At 36.1% G+C, this 19,451-nt stretch overlaps 2 protein-coding genes across 6 annotated transcripts in view; both read right to left on the bottom strand.

The window, feature by feature from the left end:
- Positions 1–1,426: 1,426 nt before the first annotated feature.
- On the bottom strand, positions 1,427–6,202 carry LOC115443645 (zinc finger protein OZF). Its single transcript, XM_030169125.2, has 7 exons — positions 5,963–6,202; positions 4,889–5,219; positions 4,416–4,679; positions 3,842–4,040; positions 3,560–3,649; positions 2,924–3,070; positions 1,427–1,650 (listed from the first exon to the last, which is right to left on the bottom strand). Exons 1-7 carry the CDS (start codon positions 6,083–6,085, stop codon positions 1,500–1,502), a joined length of 1,305 nt encoding a protein of 434 aa, XP_030024985.1. The 5' UTR covers positions 6,086–6,202; the 3' UTR covers positions 1,427–1,499.
- A 2,416-nt stretch (positions 6,203–8,618) lies between these two features.
- The window catches only part of LOC115443677 (lethal(2) giant larvae protein), a 46,275-nt gene continuing 35,442 nt past the window's right edge, over positions 8,619–19,451 (bottom strand). Inside the window, exons 10-27 of one of the 5 annotated variants that reach the window (XM_037437756.1) lie at positions 19,216–19,405; positions 17,974–18,091; positions 17,479–17,580; positions 17,009–17,113; positions 16,543–16,702; positions 16,219–16,355; positions 15,772–15,922; positions 15,542–15,642; positions 15,247–15,351; positions 14,864–15,004; positions 14,471–14,631; positions 14,293–14,386; positions 14,121–14,216; positions 13,785–13,904; positions 13,226–13,352; positions 11,634–11,677; positions 10,738–11,244; positions 8,619–10,154 (exon numbers count right to left, since the gene is read on the bottom strand). In XM_037437756.1, coding sequence (XP_037293653.1) covers positions 11,098–11,244; positions 11,634–11,677; positions 13,226–13,352; positions 13,785–13,904; positions 14,121–14,216; positions 14,293–14,386; positions 14,471–14,631; positions 14,864–15,004; positions 15,247–15,351; positions 15,542–15,642; positions 15,772–15,922; positions 16,219–16,355; positions 16,543–16,702; positions 17,009–17,113; positions 17,479–17,580; positions 17,974–18,091; positions 19,216–19,405 — 2,099 coding nt within the window. In that variant the 3' untranslated portion in view covers positions 8,619–10,154; positions 10,738–11,097. Of the gene's footprint in view, positions 10,155–10,737; positions 11,337–11,633; positions 11,678–13,225; positions 13,353–13,784; positions 13,905–14,120; positions 14,217–14,292; positions 14,387–14,470; positions 14,632–14,863; positions 15,005–15,246; positions 15,352–15,541; positions 15,643–15,771; positions 15,923–16,218; positions 16,356–16,542; positions 16,703–17,008; positions 17,114–17,478; positions 17,581–17,973; positions 18,092–19,215; positions 19,406–19,451 lie in introns of those variants that run through there. The other 4 variants (XM_030169171.2, XM_037437757.1, XM_030169173.2 and 1 more) reach the window with 4 other exon arrangements.

Genomic DNA, 19,451 nt, shown 5'->3' with positions numbered 1-19,451 from the left:
TTATATTAATTTACGATTTTGATTTTGCATTACCGCATATTCTATCTATATATTATTTTATTTATACTTATATTCGTTTTGCAATATTCTGCTCTATTACATATATATTTCGCTTGATGTTAATTTCCAATGCGCTCTCCTATACTTTAGCTATTTTGCAGATATCTTTTTTTACTTTGCACTCGTCGATTTAATAAACAAAAATAGTTGTGCTATCCCTTGTGATCTTGTCGGCTAAATCGTCGCTGTTTAATAAATAAAACTCAATTATTAAAATCCGCCACATGCAGTGGTCTTAAGAAATCATTAAATATATTTGATATTTGTTTATTAAATAGCCATGATCTTAGATACCGACATTAACTTGATAGTTTATATCGTGCTACAGAGCGAAATTTTGTTATATTTATTAATACGGCCCATTATCTTCGATCTGATCCCGATAACAAATCAATCAAAGCAAGCTATTTGTAAGCATGTTAGAAAATCTGTTCTGATTGGTGCATCTTCGCGATGGATCGAAGAAAGCAATTGGTGTCGTTTATTAAAAACAGCGGTAAATTGAAATGTATTCGTTAATTAATCGAAAAGAATTCACCGGTGTCTCCCGGTACAAACTACATGATTGACGTCACTATTGTTAAAGAGCCTGTGTGCGAAAGAGAAAGAAACACAAAACCGTTGTTATACTGTATTTGGCATGAACCACTTATTTGAATGACACTTATAAATTAAAAAACAAGATATAAAACTTTATAATTTGCTAACACCATCACCGATTCACCGTGTATACAATCATAATAACATTATTATGGTAATTTCTTAGATCTTTCCTTAATATTACTTCATGTTGTATAATGACATAATTTTTGTAAGTCTTAGACGTTTTAGTCGTTGGAAAAATCTAGTTTAACCCGTGAGGTAGCTGAATGTTTGCCGGCAAACATTGACAGCTACGCGTGTGACGGAAAAATAACCTTATTATGTAGTATATATGTAGTATATAAGGTTATAATCCCGTGACACACGCAAATGTCATGTAGCTGTCTTGGCTCGCCGGCGATTCACGAGAGACCAAGAGTTAAGTATACCAAAAGAAAAAAATCGTTTTTCAGTTCGTTAGTATGTACAGTTTGCCGAACGTATTTTGAACACGAGGACTGTGCGCAGTTGCTGTAACTGTTACTGTAACAATACGCACGCATTTTGAAATGTTTACTCACAGAGCTCGCAACTTGACCCTTGAAAACATTTCATGAAAACTATTGATACATCATAGGTCGCGTCCAGCGAAACTCGGGAGACGCTAAGAATTACGTGCATTTATATTTTGTAACTGTTCATTGGACGTATATTCGCCGATCTGGAAGTATCCTTATTTTACTGGCAATTATGTGAAATCAAAACTCAATGGGACATTTTTATAAATATCAAAATATTAGTCGATATGTACAATCATGTTCCAGAAACCTATCATCCTGTTCATATTTGTTGTTATATTACGTGTCACTGGTTTCTATCGCTAGATGTCGCTTGTGCGCGGTGTACTCGTGTCGCTTGCGGTGGTCGGAGCGGTGGAACTTCACGTTGCAGAACTGGCACGCGTAGCGTTTCTCTTTGGTGTGGCTAAGCATGTGGGCCTTCAGGTAGCTGCAAGAAGTTCGTTGAAGAGATTTAAAGAATGGATCGAAGCGCATATAAAACAAATGTTGAAAGGAAAAATTTCTAACTAGAAGAATAAATTTTTGAATACTCCTTATTCTACATTATATTTGTTTTTTTAAAACACCATCTGACAATTCGTATATAAGTTTCGCGGTCCATTCCACAAATTTTACTAGAATTTAAAGATATGATAATATTTCGATAAAAAAATATCAATAAAATTAGTCCTCGTTTTAGACAATTATTTCTAACGTTCCTTTTAAGGGGTTAAGATATGTAAAACTCAACTTTATGTCCACTTTGGGCGTCCTGCAAAAAATAATGTAAGCATTCTTTGTAAATATTTTTCAAGAAATAAGTAGTTTGGCTTTTGGTCTTTTGCACAGCAGCGTATTTTTTTTATTAAACACGATACCGTGAATAAAATCATAATTGATATCTGCCAAACATCGCTCAACGGTAAGAACTTTACATCGTTAACATTTCGATATCTCTCTTATTTACTTGAGTTAACTATATTCTGAAATAATACTATACTCTAGTTTTAAATACACTCATCTTGTTTTTTTTTAATACCGTTATATATAACAAAATATTTAATTATTTTTAAAAACGCCTACTCAAACAACAGGTTATAGTAACAGGAATATTTGCAGTTACGCGCAGTCAGGCGCTCTCACAAATTGATGTCGACATCATTTCATCTAGGATGTGTATACTATGTACTAAGTAACATAAAATATTCTAAAATACTGTATACACTCTATGTAAAATTAAAAAACACAAATAAGAATTAAAAAATGTTTTGAACCACAAAACGAGAGTCTAGTACATACTAGAGCCGATTTTAGACTAGCAAGTTTTTGCAGTACTTACTATATTGCACAAGAACTTTTAGACACGTTTATCTTAGCGGAAATATTTTTATAAGTTTATACAAATGGGATTTTTAATTTAGTATGGAGACAGTTTGAGACCCTGGGAAGAATATAGGTTCCCTGGAAAATATACAGCGTGACTTTTATAACGGAAAACTTAAGCCCGAAAAACTTTATAAAGCGGGCGGGGCCGCGGGCAAAAGCTTGTACATAATATTTTCAAACGTAACTTTGACACTCCTAATAGCTACACGTGTGTAGTGTGTAGCTACACGTACCGCCATCTAGTTAGCTTTGGTGTAGCGCCCAAGGTCAACGCTCAAGGGCATTGGCCTCACTTCCATTCTTAGCAACTAGTAATAGTTTTGTAAAACTCTCACCCGCTCCTAACGAAGCTCATGTCACAGACGGTGCAGTTGAACGTCTTCACGTCGCTGTGGATCAGTGCGTGGTTCTTGAGCGTTGTACTTGATGAAAAGTACTTGCCGCACTCTTTGCACCCGTATGGCTTCTCTTTCGTGTGACTCCTATAATGAAAATCGGTCATTATATATATTTTATACATATTTTAAGTGGAACGGACTGCTGAGACGATTGTCTGCAGGTTCAAATCCCAAGGGCACACACCTGTGACTTTTCTAAAAAATGATGTGTGTTTTCTTTGTGAATTATCGCTTGCTTTAACGGTGAAGGAAAACATCGTGAGGGAACCTGCATGCCTGAGGATATATAGGAATTTTGGAGGGTGTGTGAAGTCTACCAAACCGTACCAGGCCAGCGTGGTGGACTAAGGCCTAATCCCTCTCAGTAGTAGAGGAGGCGCCCGTGCCCAAACAGTGGGATAGTATTTATTAGTATACAGGGCTGATATTATTATATTATATTATATATTTTATCGGCGATTAACATCAATGTTAAGGTCTAGTAAAAACATAGACGCTTCTAATTAGTAATTATAATCATAGGAGTTTTATCTGTTGGAATCTTAATTCTGTAGGAAATATTCTAATATGTACCTTAAATGGATTTGTAAATGATGCTTTTTGAAAAAGCTCTTGGAACAAAATTGACACAAATGTGTTTTCTCTTTATCATGCACCTGTCTCCTGTAATAAAAGATTATTATTTTAAAAATGGTTTAGCGGAGGTCCGAAACCGACGGACGAATATTAATTGGATATATTCGTAAAACTGTCAACATTCTTTAAAATTAAAATAGTGGTTGGAAGTTTAAAAGTAATAACTACATTTCACTAAGAATCCTCAAGTCCTAAAATAAATAACAATAACCAACTTACGTGTGCATACTCAAAGTTAGTTTAGTGCGGAACCGCTTGCCGCACTGTTCGCACGCGTGCGGCCGATCCTTAGTGTGGATGAGCATGTGCACCTCCAGTCGCGACTTGGTGATGAACCGGCGCTTGCACGCGATGCACTCGTACGGCAACGCTTCGCTGTTATGCATCACTAGTACGTGTTGTTTCAGATTTACCACATCTGCGGATTGTAGAGTTCATTCAGAGTAGGGAATCTTAGCAAAAGGGTATAGGACGGCTTGAGGCTAAAAACTTTACAGAATATTTGTTTGTAAAGGCAAGTCATAAACATAAGAAATATTTTTCTATTTCATTTAATAAATACACACAATGGATTGTTTGAAGATAATCTTATAGGGGCTGTTGTGACACTTTTAATTCATTGTACATTTTGCTATGCCTGAAATAGACAGTAGTGTGGGTTATTAGTCCTTACATTCCTGTCGATGACATGGGCCTCCTCTGGTGCTCAGGCATCTGAGCTTTCCCCCACAGTTGGAGGTTGGCTGCTAGGTCAGTCATAAGCTCATTCTCCGATTGGAATAGCTATACTTACTCTTATCACACACTTTGCAATGTTTTTTGATGCCCAAATGTTTTCTTTTGACATGTTTGTACTTTGCACTTGCGCTGGCAAATATTTTTTCACACAAATTACATGGAAACCTTTTCCGTTTGGTGTCAGGTAGATGGCGTTGCATATGGTCCTTAAGATTTCGCACCACTAAACCACATTCATCACAAACACGTTTCTCTTCAATGTTATCACTCTTATCTTTCTTTGGTTTCTTTGGTCTGCCCTTTTTCTTTTTAACAGGCTCTGTAACAATACTGTTTGGATGTAATTTGTTAGGGGAGACCTTATGTTTAGAAACATTGCATAAACACACACACTGTATAACCCCAAAGCATGTAGTCTAGTTAGTATTTTTTCTTAAAATAAATTATCTTTACAAATAATAGATATCTATCTTCCTTTACTATCACTATTTAACTATCCACTAAGTTTAGGTGAATATTGTGACATACCATTTTCTTTAGTTTCCTCTTCTACAAATTCATACTTAATTTTCTTCATAACACTAAGCAGTTCATCATCAGACTGGTAATCATGTGACATAAACTCTTCGTTTTTTATCTCCATTTCATCCTTGACATTATCTTCATTGATATCACTAATTGACATAATTTCTACTTTAATCTCATTATCAACTTTGTATGAAGCTCCATTATTTAATTCACAGTTCTGGGATCTTAGATATGCATCATTTTTCATAGCTAAAGTTTTGAATTTATGAAAAGATATAATTTTCCTGTAGCATTTCAAACATATTTTTGTACTTATTTTTGTATCACTGACCTGAAAAACCAAAATTATTTTTTTTTATATGTTAGCATGAGTATTGTACAGTGTAATTATTCAAATTTATCTTAGTTTTTGGTATTAGGTATATCAAGCCCTTTTTTGTCACTTCTTTTTTGGGGACACACTAATTCTTATAAGTTGTATGTCTATAATTTTTTGTACCACCCTCCTTTCTTGTACTTTTTAACGGCAATTATTCCGATATTTTCGGAATTTCCTTTAAAGGCACTGCATGTCCTCAGGAAAATATATATGAGGGCTCGCACGGGTATATCCAAGACTACACCAAAAGTGAGTTTTTTTTACTAGTTTTCAATCATCTTGATTATATTAATTGGTGTAGTTTTTGATTCAAAGAAAAACAATAAATAAAACATAGTACCTGATTACGTCTAGCTTTTTCTTTCATGAATGTGGTCAAGGTATGGAATGTTTAATTTAAGGGGGAGTTTGTAAGAACTCATAATTCATTTTCTCCAGAACTGTGCCTTTCCAAGGCTATTCTGGGTTATTGGTGTATTCAAATATCTTTAATAGATTGCTAGTGACGGAGAAGCTATTCTGAAGTACTCTACTTGATTGGCGCCTTATGAAAACAAATCATACTTTTGACGTATTAGAATTAAGTACTTAAGAGGATAAGTTGATACACTGTTGATGAAGAAAAGTGTATTTAATATCTTCGATAGTTATAACGTAAGTAAGGGCTTCTTAAAGTATTCCAATATTTTGTTTACCTGGACGTCTAAGCAAAACATTATGATGTCTATAAAACTTTTGTTATCCATATTTTTATCGGTTTGTATCTTAAGCACATCTTTAACTGGGTCTGGGGAAAGGCAGATTCTACATACATCCATAGTTCTTACACAAATTACCCGTAAAACTGAAAAAAATCTATATTTAACAACACAAAAACGCAACTTTTCGTAAATTCCAACAACGACGTCGTGTCAAATGTCTTATGTCAGTGTCGGCTGTCATTGGTCTGACAGAAAGAGAATTTTAATAAATAGTCTGCCAGTTAGCCACTATTGCCAGATTTCTGTTTAGTAATACATCCAATGCCAAACACAACAAATTGAAATTGAAATATATTTAACGGAGTTGTCCTCCTGATACTCTTTATCTATCTGTCTCACGTAGGCTATTTTTCCGAAGCTTCAATTCCAAAGAGAATTATAATATACTAGCTTTCGCCCGCGGCTCCGCTCGCGTTATAAAGTTTTGCGGGCTAAAGTTTTCCGTTATAAAAGTCACGCTATATATTTTCTCTATGTTCTTCCCAGGGTCTCAAACTGTCTCCATACCAAATTTCATTTTAATATGTTGAGTAGTTCTTGAGTTACACGTTCAGGCAGACAGATGCAGCGGGGGACTTTGTTTTATAATATATTTTTGTAGAACTTTTTAAGAGGAACAATTCCGTCATACATCATTGTTGCATAAGTTTAACCGTTTACGCAGCGCACGCAACGGAAGCTCTCAAAACTAATAAATTTTCCCCGTTTTTGCAACATGTTTCATTACTGCTCGGCTCCTATTGGTCATAGCGTGATGATATATAGCCTATAGCACTCCACGAACAAAAGGCTATCCGACACAAAAAGATTTTTTCAGTTCAAACTGGTAGTTCCTGGGATTAGCCGTTACTGCTCCGCTCCTATTGGTCATAGCGTGATGATATATAGCCTATAGCACTCCACGAACACAGGGCTATCCAACACAAAAATTAACTGAGCAGAGTACAATGAGTAGCTGTCAAACAACATATCACGCACCGGCGCCAATTACTTAAAATGAAACGTACTTATTTTCGTGAGGGATACTCACACACCACATACTGGCGCCGTTTTAGTACATGGTATGTATCAGAGATGGCGCTGTATGTGAAAAATGATTTTCCCTGTTTCCTGCTTTTTTCTTGAAAATTTTCTGAATTTTGCTATAAACCTCACGGAGTCCAAAACCTTTCCAACGAATGCAAAACCGTGGAAATCGGTTCGTGCGTTCTGGAGTTATAGTTCTGGAGTTTTTTTTTTCCAAAATCAGTCCGGTACTTTTAAATATATTGACTGCCTTGGTGAAGTAGTTGTACACGGTACGAATACGAAGTTACCGCGCTGAGATCCTGGGTTCGAATCCTGGGTCGAGCCAAAATAATTGTTACTGGGTTTTTTCTTCTTAAAAATTACTCAGTCGCATCTCGGAGTCAAGGATTTGGGGATGTGATACCCCCGTACCTCGGCAAGCACGTAAAGACGTCGGTCCTACGCCGGGTCTCTCTTGGGTCATGTCGGATTTACCGTCTCACCCGGCTCTGAGAATACGCAGAGAGTGCATCTGTGTATTGCGCACACATTTGTGCAATAATCTCCTGCGTACTTGGCTTTCCGTAGTAAGATTGGCCGCCGAGCCGTGGCCGTAATTCGGCTAGGAGGTTATTATTACTTTTAAATAACATTGATTATTATGTACGTTTAATTCATTATACTTTTTCTGTGATTTGATGTAGAAATCATAACTTAATTTATTTTATTTTAAATTTAATTTTAAAAAATATTTAAAATGTAGAATTTTATTTGCAAACGATGGTTACTGTCAACAAAAGTACAGACAGCTACGAAAGTATCTGGAAAAATTCAAAACTTTAATTCGCATACGTACATTTTAAGAAAATGTGTGTGTGTGTGAAGAAAAAATATACTTGTGAAGAACTTTGTCCAGCAACATATGTGGGCGATAAGCCGACTTACTTCATTTCTTTATTAAACCGGGTTATACCTAGTTTACTCGTTTTCATAATCAAATTTGTGCCTGTATTTGCTTACCATAACATAACGGTCTTTATTTGCGGAGGTATGTTTTAGCAAAGTACAACAGAATCCAAGGTCGCACAATTACTGGTCATAGATTCATATACGCAGATACTAAAGTTCCGATTCTAATGCTCTACTAATAATGGTCTCGAAGCATTTACATTACATTTACAATAACTTGTACTTGTGTGAACATAACTATTTAATTTTACCCACACACACACACACACGCACGCACTAAGGTAATCACGCATTTAGCCAGCATTATAGCATTTATTTTATATGTTTTGTAAAGATTATGCGGCGCAACCAGAGCTCCCACTTTTCGCCAAGTGAGTTCCGTCCCATGATGTGATAGGGGCGAGCCTATCGCCATATCGGACATAAGTTCCAGACTCCGGTGTGATACCTACAAAGCAGAAAAACCCAAATATCACTTGTCCGACCCGGGATTCGAACCCAGGACCTCAGAGCGCTGCCGTACCGCGCATAAAACAACCTCGGCAGTCAGTGATTTAATTTTACTTCTTAAAAAAATAATAAACGGGCCAGAATTGTGAAATAAAAACACCAATGGCTTTATAATCTTAGCATTTATTTTCACGTAAGAATGTTGGGATACAAATCGTTCGTATCAAATATTTAAAAATGCCACAATAGATACAGGAAAAATTGTACATTCAATATAAACAGGGGTGCTTAGGATTCTATATCCCTTGCACTGCCCTCGTTATACCTACAGCACGACTGTAAAATGTTAAAAAAAGGCAGGCACATTCAACTTATATTATAATTTATATCTATTATTAAAAGTATAACGTCTAAAAAATCATTCGCTTATATCACGAGTTGTGATGTAATAATGTGCATTCAATAACTCCAAATAAGCTGCCTTAATAAAACAACGCGTCATCATCTTAAACGGACCTATCCACTTATAATGGCCAGATAAAATCACATATCTCCAAGTAGCGCCTTCCATTCGTTCAATTCCGCAGGTCATTCCAAAAATTATATAAAGCAATTCGTACACAGATAAAAATAAAATTAAAAAGAAAACTCTCATTAAAAATTTAAAAAGAATATTGCATATAAGTTTGCGTACTTTAATTGTTTATAATTTATTACAATTAATATTATACTGAATATACAATACAAAGAACTATGTGGTGCAATACAACAATTTTACTTAACTGGCAATAAAATTAATCGAATATTGCCATTGAAATCTAAATGGTATTTTAATATTATAATACTATACTCTAGTCAATACTAATTGTCAAAAAATCCTTACTCTACTTTACCTAGATACAATTTTTGTAATTATAAAAAAGAAATAAATAGGCACATTACATTCACCCCGAATGAATGTTTATATAAACTTAAAAAGCTAAATTAGTAAATTAATTTCACATTTTACTTAATTTAAATACCTTCAATACAATGCACAATTATATTGTAACTTTACTAATACAACTAATGCGGTTATGGCTTTCCGGATTTTGTACTAAAATTTAAAATAATACGTTTTATTTTAAAGACCATATAGGATAAAAGAATGAGCTTATGATAGCAAAAAATGGTTATATAAATTTCCTGAAGTAGTTCGTAATTATAGTATGTCTATATGTGTACAGTAAAATATTCTTAATAATAAAATGTTATACTCAGGCTAAACTTGATAAAATATACCAACATAATAGTGATAATTCAAGATGTATTCATATTTGAAAATTCTACAGTTTATTCATACAACAAGCAAAATAATCTCGTAATAGACACAGTTAAGTACGGATTAAATTATAGAATTACAATAAAATGTATAAAAGTATCTAGTTATTTTATATTTCAAGAAAAATACACCCAAATATATCATTAAAATCAATCATGCGTAATAAAATTGACGGAAATATAGCCTACTATATTAAAATGCATTTTGGGCTTCATTTTATAGTTAATGATGTCATAATATGTACTGATAAACGCTTGAACAACGTAATATCGATGCGAAGTTCGTTTTATAGATTTTTACAAATTAGTTTCTAGTATTCAATAAAAGTAGATGACAAATGAATAAAAGCCTTTACATAAAGAGAAAACAATTAAAATACAGTCGAATCCGTTTATAATGACATCGAAGGGAATTGACAAACACGTCATAATAAGCGGACGTCATACAAAGCGTTTTGTGAAAAAAAAAATATGTAAATAGTATGCATGTATTTAAGTACTTTAATAGAGAAATATAGTAACTTATAAAATAAAAATGCACGTAATAAGTACATACCTATGTATGTACATAAAAGTTGTATTTTTTAATGTAAGTAATCTGTAATTTTTGTCTGCTTTTGTTTTTTTATTTTATTGTAAAAACAGTCTCTAATACTATTGTGTATAGAAGACATCGCTATGTCAATTACTCACTGAGATTCAAAACAAAAACGAGCCACGTGCCGAACGTCGTCGGGAATCAAGGAACATTACCGAGGGCGTAAAGAATCATGTCGGTCATTATAACCGGACATAATTTATTAAAAGGGGTCACAATAAGCGACATGTCACTGTAAGGGAAGTCATTATATTCGACTTTTTTATAAAGAATCTTATATGAAAACCAAACTTCGTAGTGTAATTACGTCATAATAAGAGGTTGGTCAATATAGGCAGAGTCATAATAAACGGATTATACTGTATATTAAAACAAGTGTTAACATCTTTTTTTATTTTGATTTTGTATACCTAGAGATATAAAACCAATTCGGTATACAAGTAAAATTTTTCCATTGATGGCAGTATATTTAGCTGTCTAGGCATTATAGAAGAGACAAATTGCCACTAGTAATGTTAAAACATACTTTAAAACTAATAATTGTATTACATATGGAGTACTTATAAAGAACAATTTTCCGACGTGAAGTTTCGGTGGAGTGAGTATCCCCCTTATGTACAAATCGCCGCTGGGTACGAAATTATAATGTGGGTTAATATTTCGTATAAAATCGATTTGAAACAGTGTTGGATCGGTAGAAGGTAGCGGAGTGGTGTGAACGCGGTTACTGCGCGTCGGGCGCGGCGGCGGGCTGGGCGGTGTGGTTGGCGTGCGCGGGCGGCACGGGCACGCTCAGCGGCGAGCGCTGGCGGTCAAACATCTCGAGAATCAGCTTCGGGTCGGTGCCGGCCGGCACCGTCACAGTTCCCGTCTGCGGGTACATCCACTATGAGTACCACCTCACGCTCTTCTCTGCAACGCGTGGCTCCCGCCCGTGCTTGCCGGGGTCTAGTTTCAAATCAACTTCAATTTACATCGATATCGATACGTTGCTCCGATGATGGATGAATCCCCGACACATGGCACAGACACGAGCGGACGCCACAACATTGCGAGACATTTTTCGTGTTATATCATAATACACAAACAGTTAGTATTTGTTAGATGAAAACTAAATTAGAAATATTATAAGAGTTCTGTTTAAAAAGCTTAAAAACAAATCGATAGTACTATAGGTATCAAAAGGCAAGTCATGCTAGGGATAAAAGTGGGGTAAAGAATACAAGATACATAAGATATTTAAAGCAAAGTGTCGGATACCTCGATGCGCGTGATGACTCCCTCCTCACGACTGTGCTCTAGGACTACGAACAAAAACATAAAGCGCCCGTCAAACATACAAACGGATAGACATTGAAACGTCATGTGTATGATGAATGATAAAATGAGTTAGAAACTTATAGAAACATAACGTGTGAATTATATTGACTAAATAATTTTGAAAACAGAACATCTATTAGTGTAGGCATAGTAAGGTAACTCTGTGAAACTATGCTTTACAGACATTTAAATCTGTAGATCAGTATGCTGATGAATGGTTGCATGAAGTGAATCTATAGGAAGAGATCGAGCAATACTAATCTATTATAATTTAATTCGCTTGTAGAACGGACGCAACTAAAAATATTAATATTAGATGCAAAAATGATGAGAGAAAAGGAGAACTTAAAAACACCAGACTAAGGTATTTGTGATTTAGTATTCTATATTTATTTTAAACTTTGTATTATCGCTTATATACCGCTTGTATTCAGGCGGATATGAAATAATAGTACCTACATAACATTTCTTTTTTGTATGTTCTGACGAGTAGCCTCTTATCCTTTTTGTAGACAAGTTCATCACGCTTTTATACATAAATTTAGCTCAATATAATATGCAAGCATCGCATTGGTGTAAGCAAAAGCTAACGGATTATAAGTATTAGAGATTTCACTTTTTTCTGCTCTGCGCGTACACTGATGCCGCATTTTGTAAAATAATTTGTTTGTAGAATTATTAAGCCAATTCAAAGCAATAATTTTGCTATCATGCATATATTTTTAATTTGTGCGTCTTGTGTTGATATAAATATACTTGTTTATTTAATATAACACATGGTATAATTTGCATAAATAACAGATAAAAATGGGTAAAATCATTACGTCGCAGGAACTTCTTTGTTTGTCAAAAGGTTATCAACCACTATTCGTATGTAATTAAATTAAAAGTGCTTGACTAATGACCGGTTTTAATTAACGATTCCAATCTTAATCTTCGATCCGATCCCGCAAATAATCCAATCAAAATTATTTTGTAAGCACATAAAAAATGCAATTGTTTTATTGGTTTGAATGACGAGACGAGCTTGCCATTCGCCTGATGGTAAGCGATACGACCGCCCATAACAGTAGAAACACTATCCAACAACTTGAATTACAAAGTATTGTTTGGTATTCCACCGCGCTCGCGATCCTGAGACATGAGATGTTAAGTCTTCTATGTCCAGTAGTTAAACTGGCTACAATGTTTTTTAAACCGGAACACAAGTCACTAAACACTGCTGCTTGGCGGCAGGAATAGACTTTGCGGTGGTACCTACCAAGGCGGACTCTCACATATGAGACCTACCACCAGAAACACTTTGTTCTGATTGGTGCATTTACACAATGGATCAAAGTGATTTATATAGTTTATTGAAAACGGCGGTAACTCGGATACCGTAAGAATGTGATTACACAATTTGTGTATATTTGTAATCGGTTTTAGACTCATACATAATTTCACGCTTATTTTTCATTTTAGGGGTAGGCTGAAGTGTAGTCGTTAATGTTATTTGTTATGTGTATATATGACGCATGCTAGTCACTTACTGTTATCGCTGGCGTTGGACGTGGTGGTGGTGGTGGTGGTCGTGGTGACGCCGTCCGCGTTCGTCTCGTTCATGGTCGTCCGTGTCGTCGTTTTCACAACCATTGAGCTCGTGTTCACTTGCGTATTCTGCAACGGCGGCCGATTTATTATAATAGGTTGTCTAGTGTACTTAGAAGTTAGAAGACAATCGATTCTATGTGTAGTATTCGCATTGTAGTTGGATTCATACAAATCTTCAAGACATTGTTTGGTTTGCAATCTATTCGACGCTTCTGTAAAAGCAGCTAATTCGAACAAGCTGATTTACAGACTCAAAAGAAAATAATCAGATTCTTTAGATAATTAGTAACAGACGCAGTTTATGAATTTATCAGAGGTAACCAATGCAATGTTCTCGCCTCTGTTTTTAAATTATCATTACTATAAACAAAAAAAAACTTTAGATAATAGGAGGGTCCTATGGTGAGCTTATATCACCCTGGTAATGTCATTAATAATGGAAATATGGAGGCACTAATCCCCCTTGCCAACGTCGCCTGAAATGACCGCTAGTCAGACCTGCAAGTTGATGTTGAGCTCCGGCGGTTGTTCTGGCGCGGCGGTGTGGTCGCGCACCGAGTCCACCGTGATGTCGGCCGACGCGGCCGTCACGTCGTGCGCTGTCTCCGCCACCTCCTCCTGGTCCCCGCAAATGGCAAACTTTCATATTATATTCATTCCGCAATTCAGACTAGCTGTCTATTACTTGTGAACCTCTCTGAGGTATTTTAACATGGAAAAGTATTTAAATATTTTTTTGTCTAATTTACCCGAGGTTCTGTGTAGTTAAAGATTATTAGACTTATATTTTTGTGATTTAGTGAAGAACTTGTGTATTTTGTAAAGGAACTTTACCTTATGTTCACCGTTGGTGAGCGGCGCTTCCTCCGCAGATCCGCGCAGCGCGATCGCCCACGGAGACAGTGTCACGTGACATTGTGCGATCGTTACCTACAACATATAATATGTTACTGTGATTGATTACTACACCACAATAATACAAATAAATGTATTATTGTACGCGTACCTTTGTTGCTGAAAGTGTGATTCGTTGCAATTCTGAAGAGGAGTGTAAGTAGAGAGCTTCACCTCGTTTTGAGAAGCATAGACTTGAAATACCGCTGTGAAAAAATAAATTTGATAATTTCGAAGTGACTAAATATTTAGAGCGGCGCCGCTATCGGTTCAAACGACTGGCAACTCACTTGATGTCTTCCTTGCGTACGGCGGCGGCGTTGATCTGCCGGCGCAGGTCGGCGGACAGCACGAGCACGTCCCCGAGGTTGGTGAGACACAGCAGGCACCACTCGCGGTGCCGCTCCGCGCCCGACCCGCACTCGAACCACGAGAACGCCGTACGACGCACCTGCAAAACATAACCCTGCACTTTATCCAAATTTATAATTTTATTTATCGCACAAGCCAGAAAACAGTTCATCTAAGAATTATCATTATCCATATATACTCAAAATAACAAAGGAATTGTGGATGTCCTACCGACTTTAAAGAATGGAGGGTTGGGGGGAGTTGTTAGTTAAGCTTCCACAACTTTTTATAGTTGTCACTTAACGTTGATAATAATAAATGCAAGTGATTACCCTGGCGCCTTCATGTGCGGTCAGCTTGTACTTGTTGTGCGGCTTTAGCGAGGGCAGCGTGAAGATCTTGAACTGCTCCTCGGAGGTGATCACCACGCGGTGCGTGCCCGGCTCCGGCAGCGGCGACACCCCGCGCTCCACCTGCCACGTGTCACATCGATATTTCAATGTAATGTATGAAATAAACTATTTTCTTGCATCGACCATTCTTACGTTACATTTTGCACGTAGCCATTGCTATTTCTTAATTAAAATATACTTAAAGGCGTAACGTTAATATAAACGAAACCCTTGGTTCATTATTAGAAAATAAGGAATTCAAATAAAAAAAAAAAATGGTTTTGCGGAACAACTTTAAACTCTTCATATTTTAATAAACATACCTCCAAAGCCTCAGGCAGTGGTACAGATGCTCCATCCAAAATTGTGATGCCTATAACCGGAGCTCTGTGCTTCAACTGGATCTCTTTCGCGAGCTGACATGTTACCTGTAAACAAAACGCAAGTTAAGCTCATACACACGTACGAATAAAATATTGGCAGCCCTGACCATTAGTCAAATCTCCACATTTTTGTAAACACAAAACATTTCGTAGCATTTTTTAGTAATAGTATTGTAAAGGTTAAGATCATCATTTTAAACTAGCAACCCTAGTAATAAAAGGTCAGTGTACTCACAGGTTCGTCTTTCCTCTTGTTGCTGTTGGGTACGTTTAATGTAAATGCGTATACAGTGCCGTTGTTTGTGCCCGCCCATAGTGTCGGCGTGGAAGTTTGTGCTGCAAAAAATAAAATATTACTATTTATTAGTATCACTAATGTCGTAGTAAAGGTTATGTTAACCTTAATAATAATATTGTGGCAGTTTATTATAAAGCTTATTAAATATAAGGTAATATATTACTTACTGTTGATAAGGAATGTCCTAGCGAAGTAAAGGCATCGCACCATTGACCCGAACGCGTCGTCTGTAGACCGCGCCTCCACCGCGCGCTCGATCGGCTTGATCTCCGCGTCCGTCTCTGATGCAGCTTTGTCGATTGGCTTTTTGGGAATCGGCTGTAACATACGAGTTTTTATTTTATATCAATAAATTATATCATATTTTGATAAATTTTCGTTAAACTATTAGAAAGGTGCGGACGTTCAGACTTATATGTTGCCAAGAAGTATGGTGAGCGCATGGAAATTTGTCAGTTGTCAATAAGGATAAATTGAAAATACCAACTTTACAACAATCATTCATTCCATTCTGCACTTATTAAACAGTATATAAAAATGTGTAGTTGAAATCTAAATCAAGATAAAATTTTATTAAAAAAATATTTTCTTACTATTGCTACACTTTGACTTACTTGTGTAGGTGATGTGGGATTCGATGTGGTTTGTCGTCTCTGTGATCTGCCTTTCCTAAGCCTCCTGAATGATTCTCTTAGTGATTTTTTGAAGGATTTTCTTCTGGAAATTGGTGTGTCACCGGCTCCGGAATGATCTGTTATAAAATATGTATCTTACTATTTCCCTCATGTAATAAATGCAAGAGATTGTGAAGAACATTATTACATTGTTCGAAATTACATGCAAAACTATACATTTCTGTTTGGAGTTTCTTAACTTTAATATAGTTACTATGTCCAGAGCCGTAAAAAAAAAAAAAAAATACAAATTCATGCATGTACCGTGTGGGTTGAGCGTGCACTTGTGCAGCAGCGGCGCGTGTCGCAGCGCGTCGATCAGCGCGAGCCCGTGCGCCGTGCCCACCACCACCAGCCCCCACTCCCACTGCGCCGCCAGCGCCGTCACCGCGGCCGGCGGCGACACCTGGCACACCGACGTCGCCTGCGGAACGGAACACGCTCGTTATCGGTACTTTATAACTAACCATGATAACGATAATACTGATTGCAAGACATCATCAATTCACAAAACAAAAAAATAATATAATACAAACATTATTATTACATTTTACCAGCCAGAACAAGGCATATTTTAAATAGATGTTTCATAAAAAATACTTATGTACAGAATCAATCTTTTGACAACTGATACTCATAAATTAAAACCAGCAACGCGATAAAAATATGACGTACTATCAATGCATTTTTATGGGTACTCATAATTGTTTGACAATAATTGACATCTCACCTGATAACCTTGCGGGAATGTATGTGAGCCGGATCTCAGCGTGAGTTGATCGTGTCCCTTCCACACGAAGCCGTCGCGGTCTGACACTATGTTCACTGTTATAGACTGAAAACGATACGAAAGTTAACATCTGTGGATCATTGAGGACATATTTAGAGGGAGAACTACATATGTATATTAGAATTTATGTTTTGTCTTAATAGTACTAAGGTCCTGTTTCACAATGTCTGAGTAAACACTAATCCTTGAATATAATATAAGGCGATCAAATACAAATGTCAAGCTTCCAAATAAATGGTAAAGAAAGGAGTGCATTTAGCTATGTCTTACAGTTCAACTAACAGATGATAATATTTCCTTGAACATTGTGAAATTTGTCTTTTAAGTTACATTGCATAAAACATGTCCACAAAAAAAATATATAGACATTTGGAAATGCATCAGCATTTAAAGGTTTAGTTTGGTTTTACCTTAACTTCAGTAGTGTTTGTAGTTGTTTTCAAGGCAGCAATCACTATGTGTCCGGCAGCACCGCCGATTGTTAGCATACCGGACAGTGGACATAGAATTACCTATAAGTAAAAAGGTAACAATAGGAAATACGTACATGAAAATCTCACCTTTATTGGCGTATATTGGTCAAGGATAGACGGTAATTTTATTCTTTTAAAATATTTTTTTTAGAATTACAATTACGTAAATACAACTTCCAATAATTCGAGAAAAAAGAACATTCGTTCGTCACTTTTTTGCACGTTTCCTGTACTTATATAAATTTTACAATTTTTGTCATTATGTCATAAAAATTCAAGTAGCCCGGCATGACATGTCGACTGGTAAGGGATAAACAACTCTCACCAGTCAACACTCTATCTAGACTCCTCTCCACATACCACCAGGTGAATTAGGTCACTTTTTAGAAGTACCAATTATACGTGGTCTATTTATAGCCATGTAGTACTCACCCGTTTGACAGCTAGTCTTGGATCGTCGCTATAAGGATCAAACGTGCCGACCCGCCTGAACGGAGGCCACTCCTCTTCATCGGTCTGGCTGTCATTGTTCTCGCCTATCTCTTCGCCACTGTAGACACATTCGCTTTATGAAATGTTTATAATAAATAACTTTGTATACAAAAGCGTTTAGGTTGCGACGCAAAAATTACTATTTTTTTCCTTCTTTTGTATTTTCTTCTAGTATATTTTACTCCCATTTTTCAATGTAACAAAGCATTAAATAAATAGGAACTTCATGTATGGTATAACGCAAATTATTTATAATAAATTAATAAATAATAACTTAATGATAAGCATGCAGCTCGCATGTACATGCCTATAATGTGTTATGTTTACCTCGTGGTAGATCTTTTCAGCCCACTTCGTAACGAGTAAGCGATAAGCAAAAGATAAATTTGTTAGAGGCAAGCTATGTCAAAAAGCCTGAAAATGTTAGTATTAGCACCAGTGACATTGTTGCTAAAGCGAATATCGTATTGAAATATGAAAATTATTTGACATTATTTTTGATTATTTCTTATTGGATGCTATACAGGATGTTGTAAGAAGGGGATTTAATACTTAAACCACATATTCGGAGGATGATTCAAAGCAGTAAAAGTCCTGTTTGGATTTTTTATCAATATGTTATTTTTTTAATGAGATAGGTTCCACGATCGAATTGAGAGTTGCGATTTTAATAAGCTAATACAATATCGACAAGCTGTCTATTTATTGAACATAATATTCAGTGACCGCAAAGGTAGATACAACAAAATTGTCTATACTTTTTTGGTCTATAATTGTTTTTCAAATTTCAAAGTATTCATTGAGAATGTATCAAGAACTGTAAATTATTTTTAATTAATACATATTTTATATCGCATAAATATTAAATCCACTTTTAACAACTCATTGAAAGTTAGTGACATCAAAACTGAAATTATTAAAAATGAAAGAGACAAAGTAACATATTAACACTACACAGAAATTGTATATATTATTTTTATAAACTGATGACGTGGACATATCTTTGTTACAACTACCACTGGTCTGTATTTAATAGATGACATGCTATACTCAATTACGTTCATATGAAAATCGATAAAACATTTAATATCGAACTTTACTAATACACTAATATGAAATGGTATGTATGTACTAACATTAATGTATGTATGTATGTATGTACGTATGAGACAAGGTGCTGACCTGAACAGCTGCGCGGTGGTGTACTTGTACAGCGGCGTCATGGCGACGTCGGTGACGTCCCAGAAGCGCACGGAGCCGTCCTCGTGCCCCGTCAGCAGCACCTGCCGCTCCGACGGCGAGCTGCTCTCCACAGACCCGCCAGAGATCGGCCACGGACTCTCAGAATACATGTTCTCTGTTTGATGTTGACCTGACGGAGATATTGCTTAGTTACTATCTTATAGTTGTCGGTGTGG

This window comes from Manduca sexta, chromosome 12 (genome assembly GCF_014839805.1).
Source record: "Manduca sexta isolate Smith_Timp_Sample1 chromosome 12, JHU_Msex_v1.0, whole genome shotgun sequence".
NCBI lineage: Eukaryota > Metazoa > Arthropoda > Insecta > Lepidoptera > Sphingidae > Manduca > Manduca sexta.
The sequence above is the reverse complement of the archived record's forward strand: the minus strand, read 5'-3'. Positions and strand labels throughout refer to the sequence as shown.

Excerpts from the sequence above, each read along its gene's own strand:
- LOC115443645 (XM_030169125.2), bottom strand. The coding sequence starts at position 6,085 with ATGGATGTATGTAGAATCTGCCTTTCCCCAGACCCAGTTAAAGATGTG. Across the intron at positions 5,220-5,962 it reads TGTTTTGCTTAGACGTCCAG|GTCAGTGATACAAAAATAAG; the intron begins GTAAACAAAATA and ends TTGGTTTTTCAG. Across the intron at positions 3,071-3,559 it reads CATTTACAAATCCATTTAAG|GAGTCACACGAAAGAGAAGC; the intron begins GTACATATTAGA and ends TTTTCATTATAG.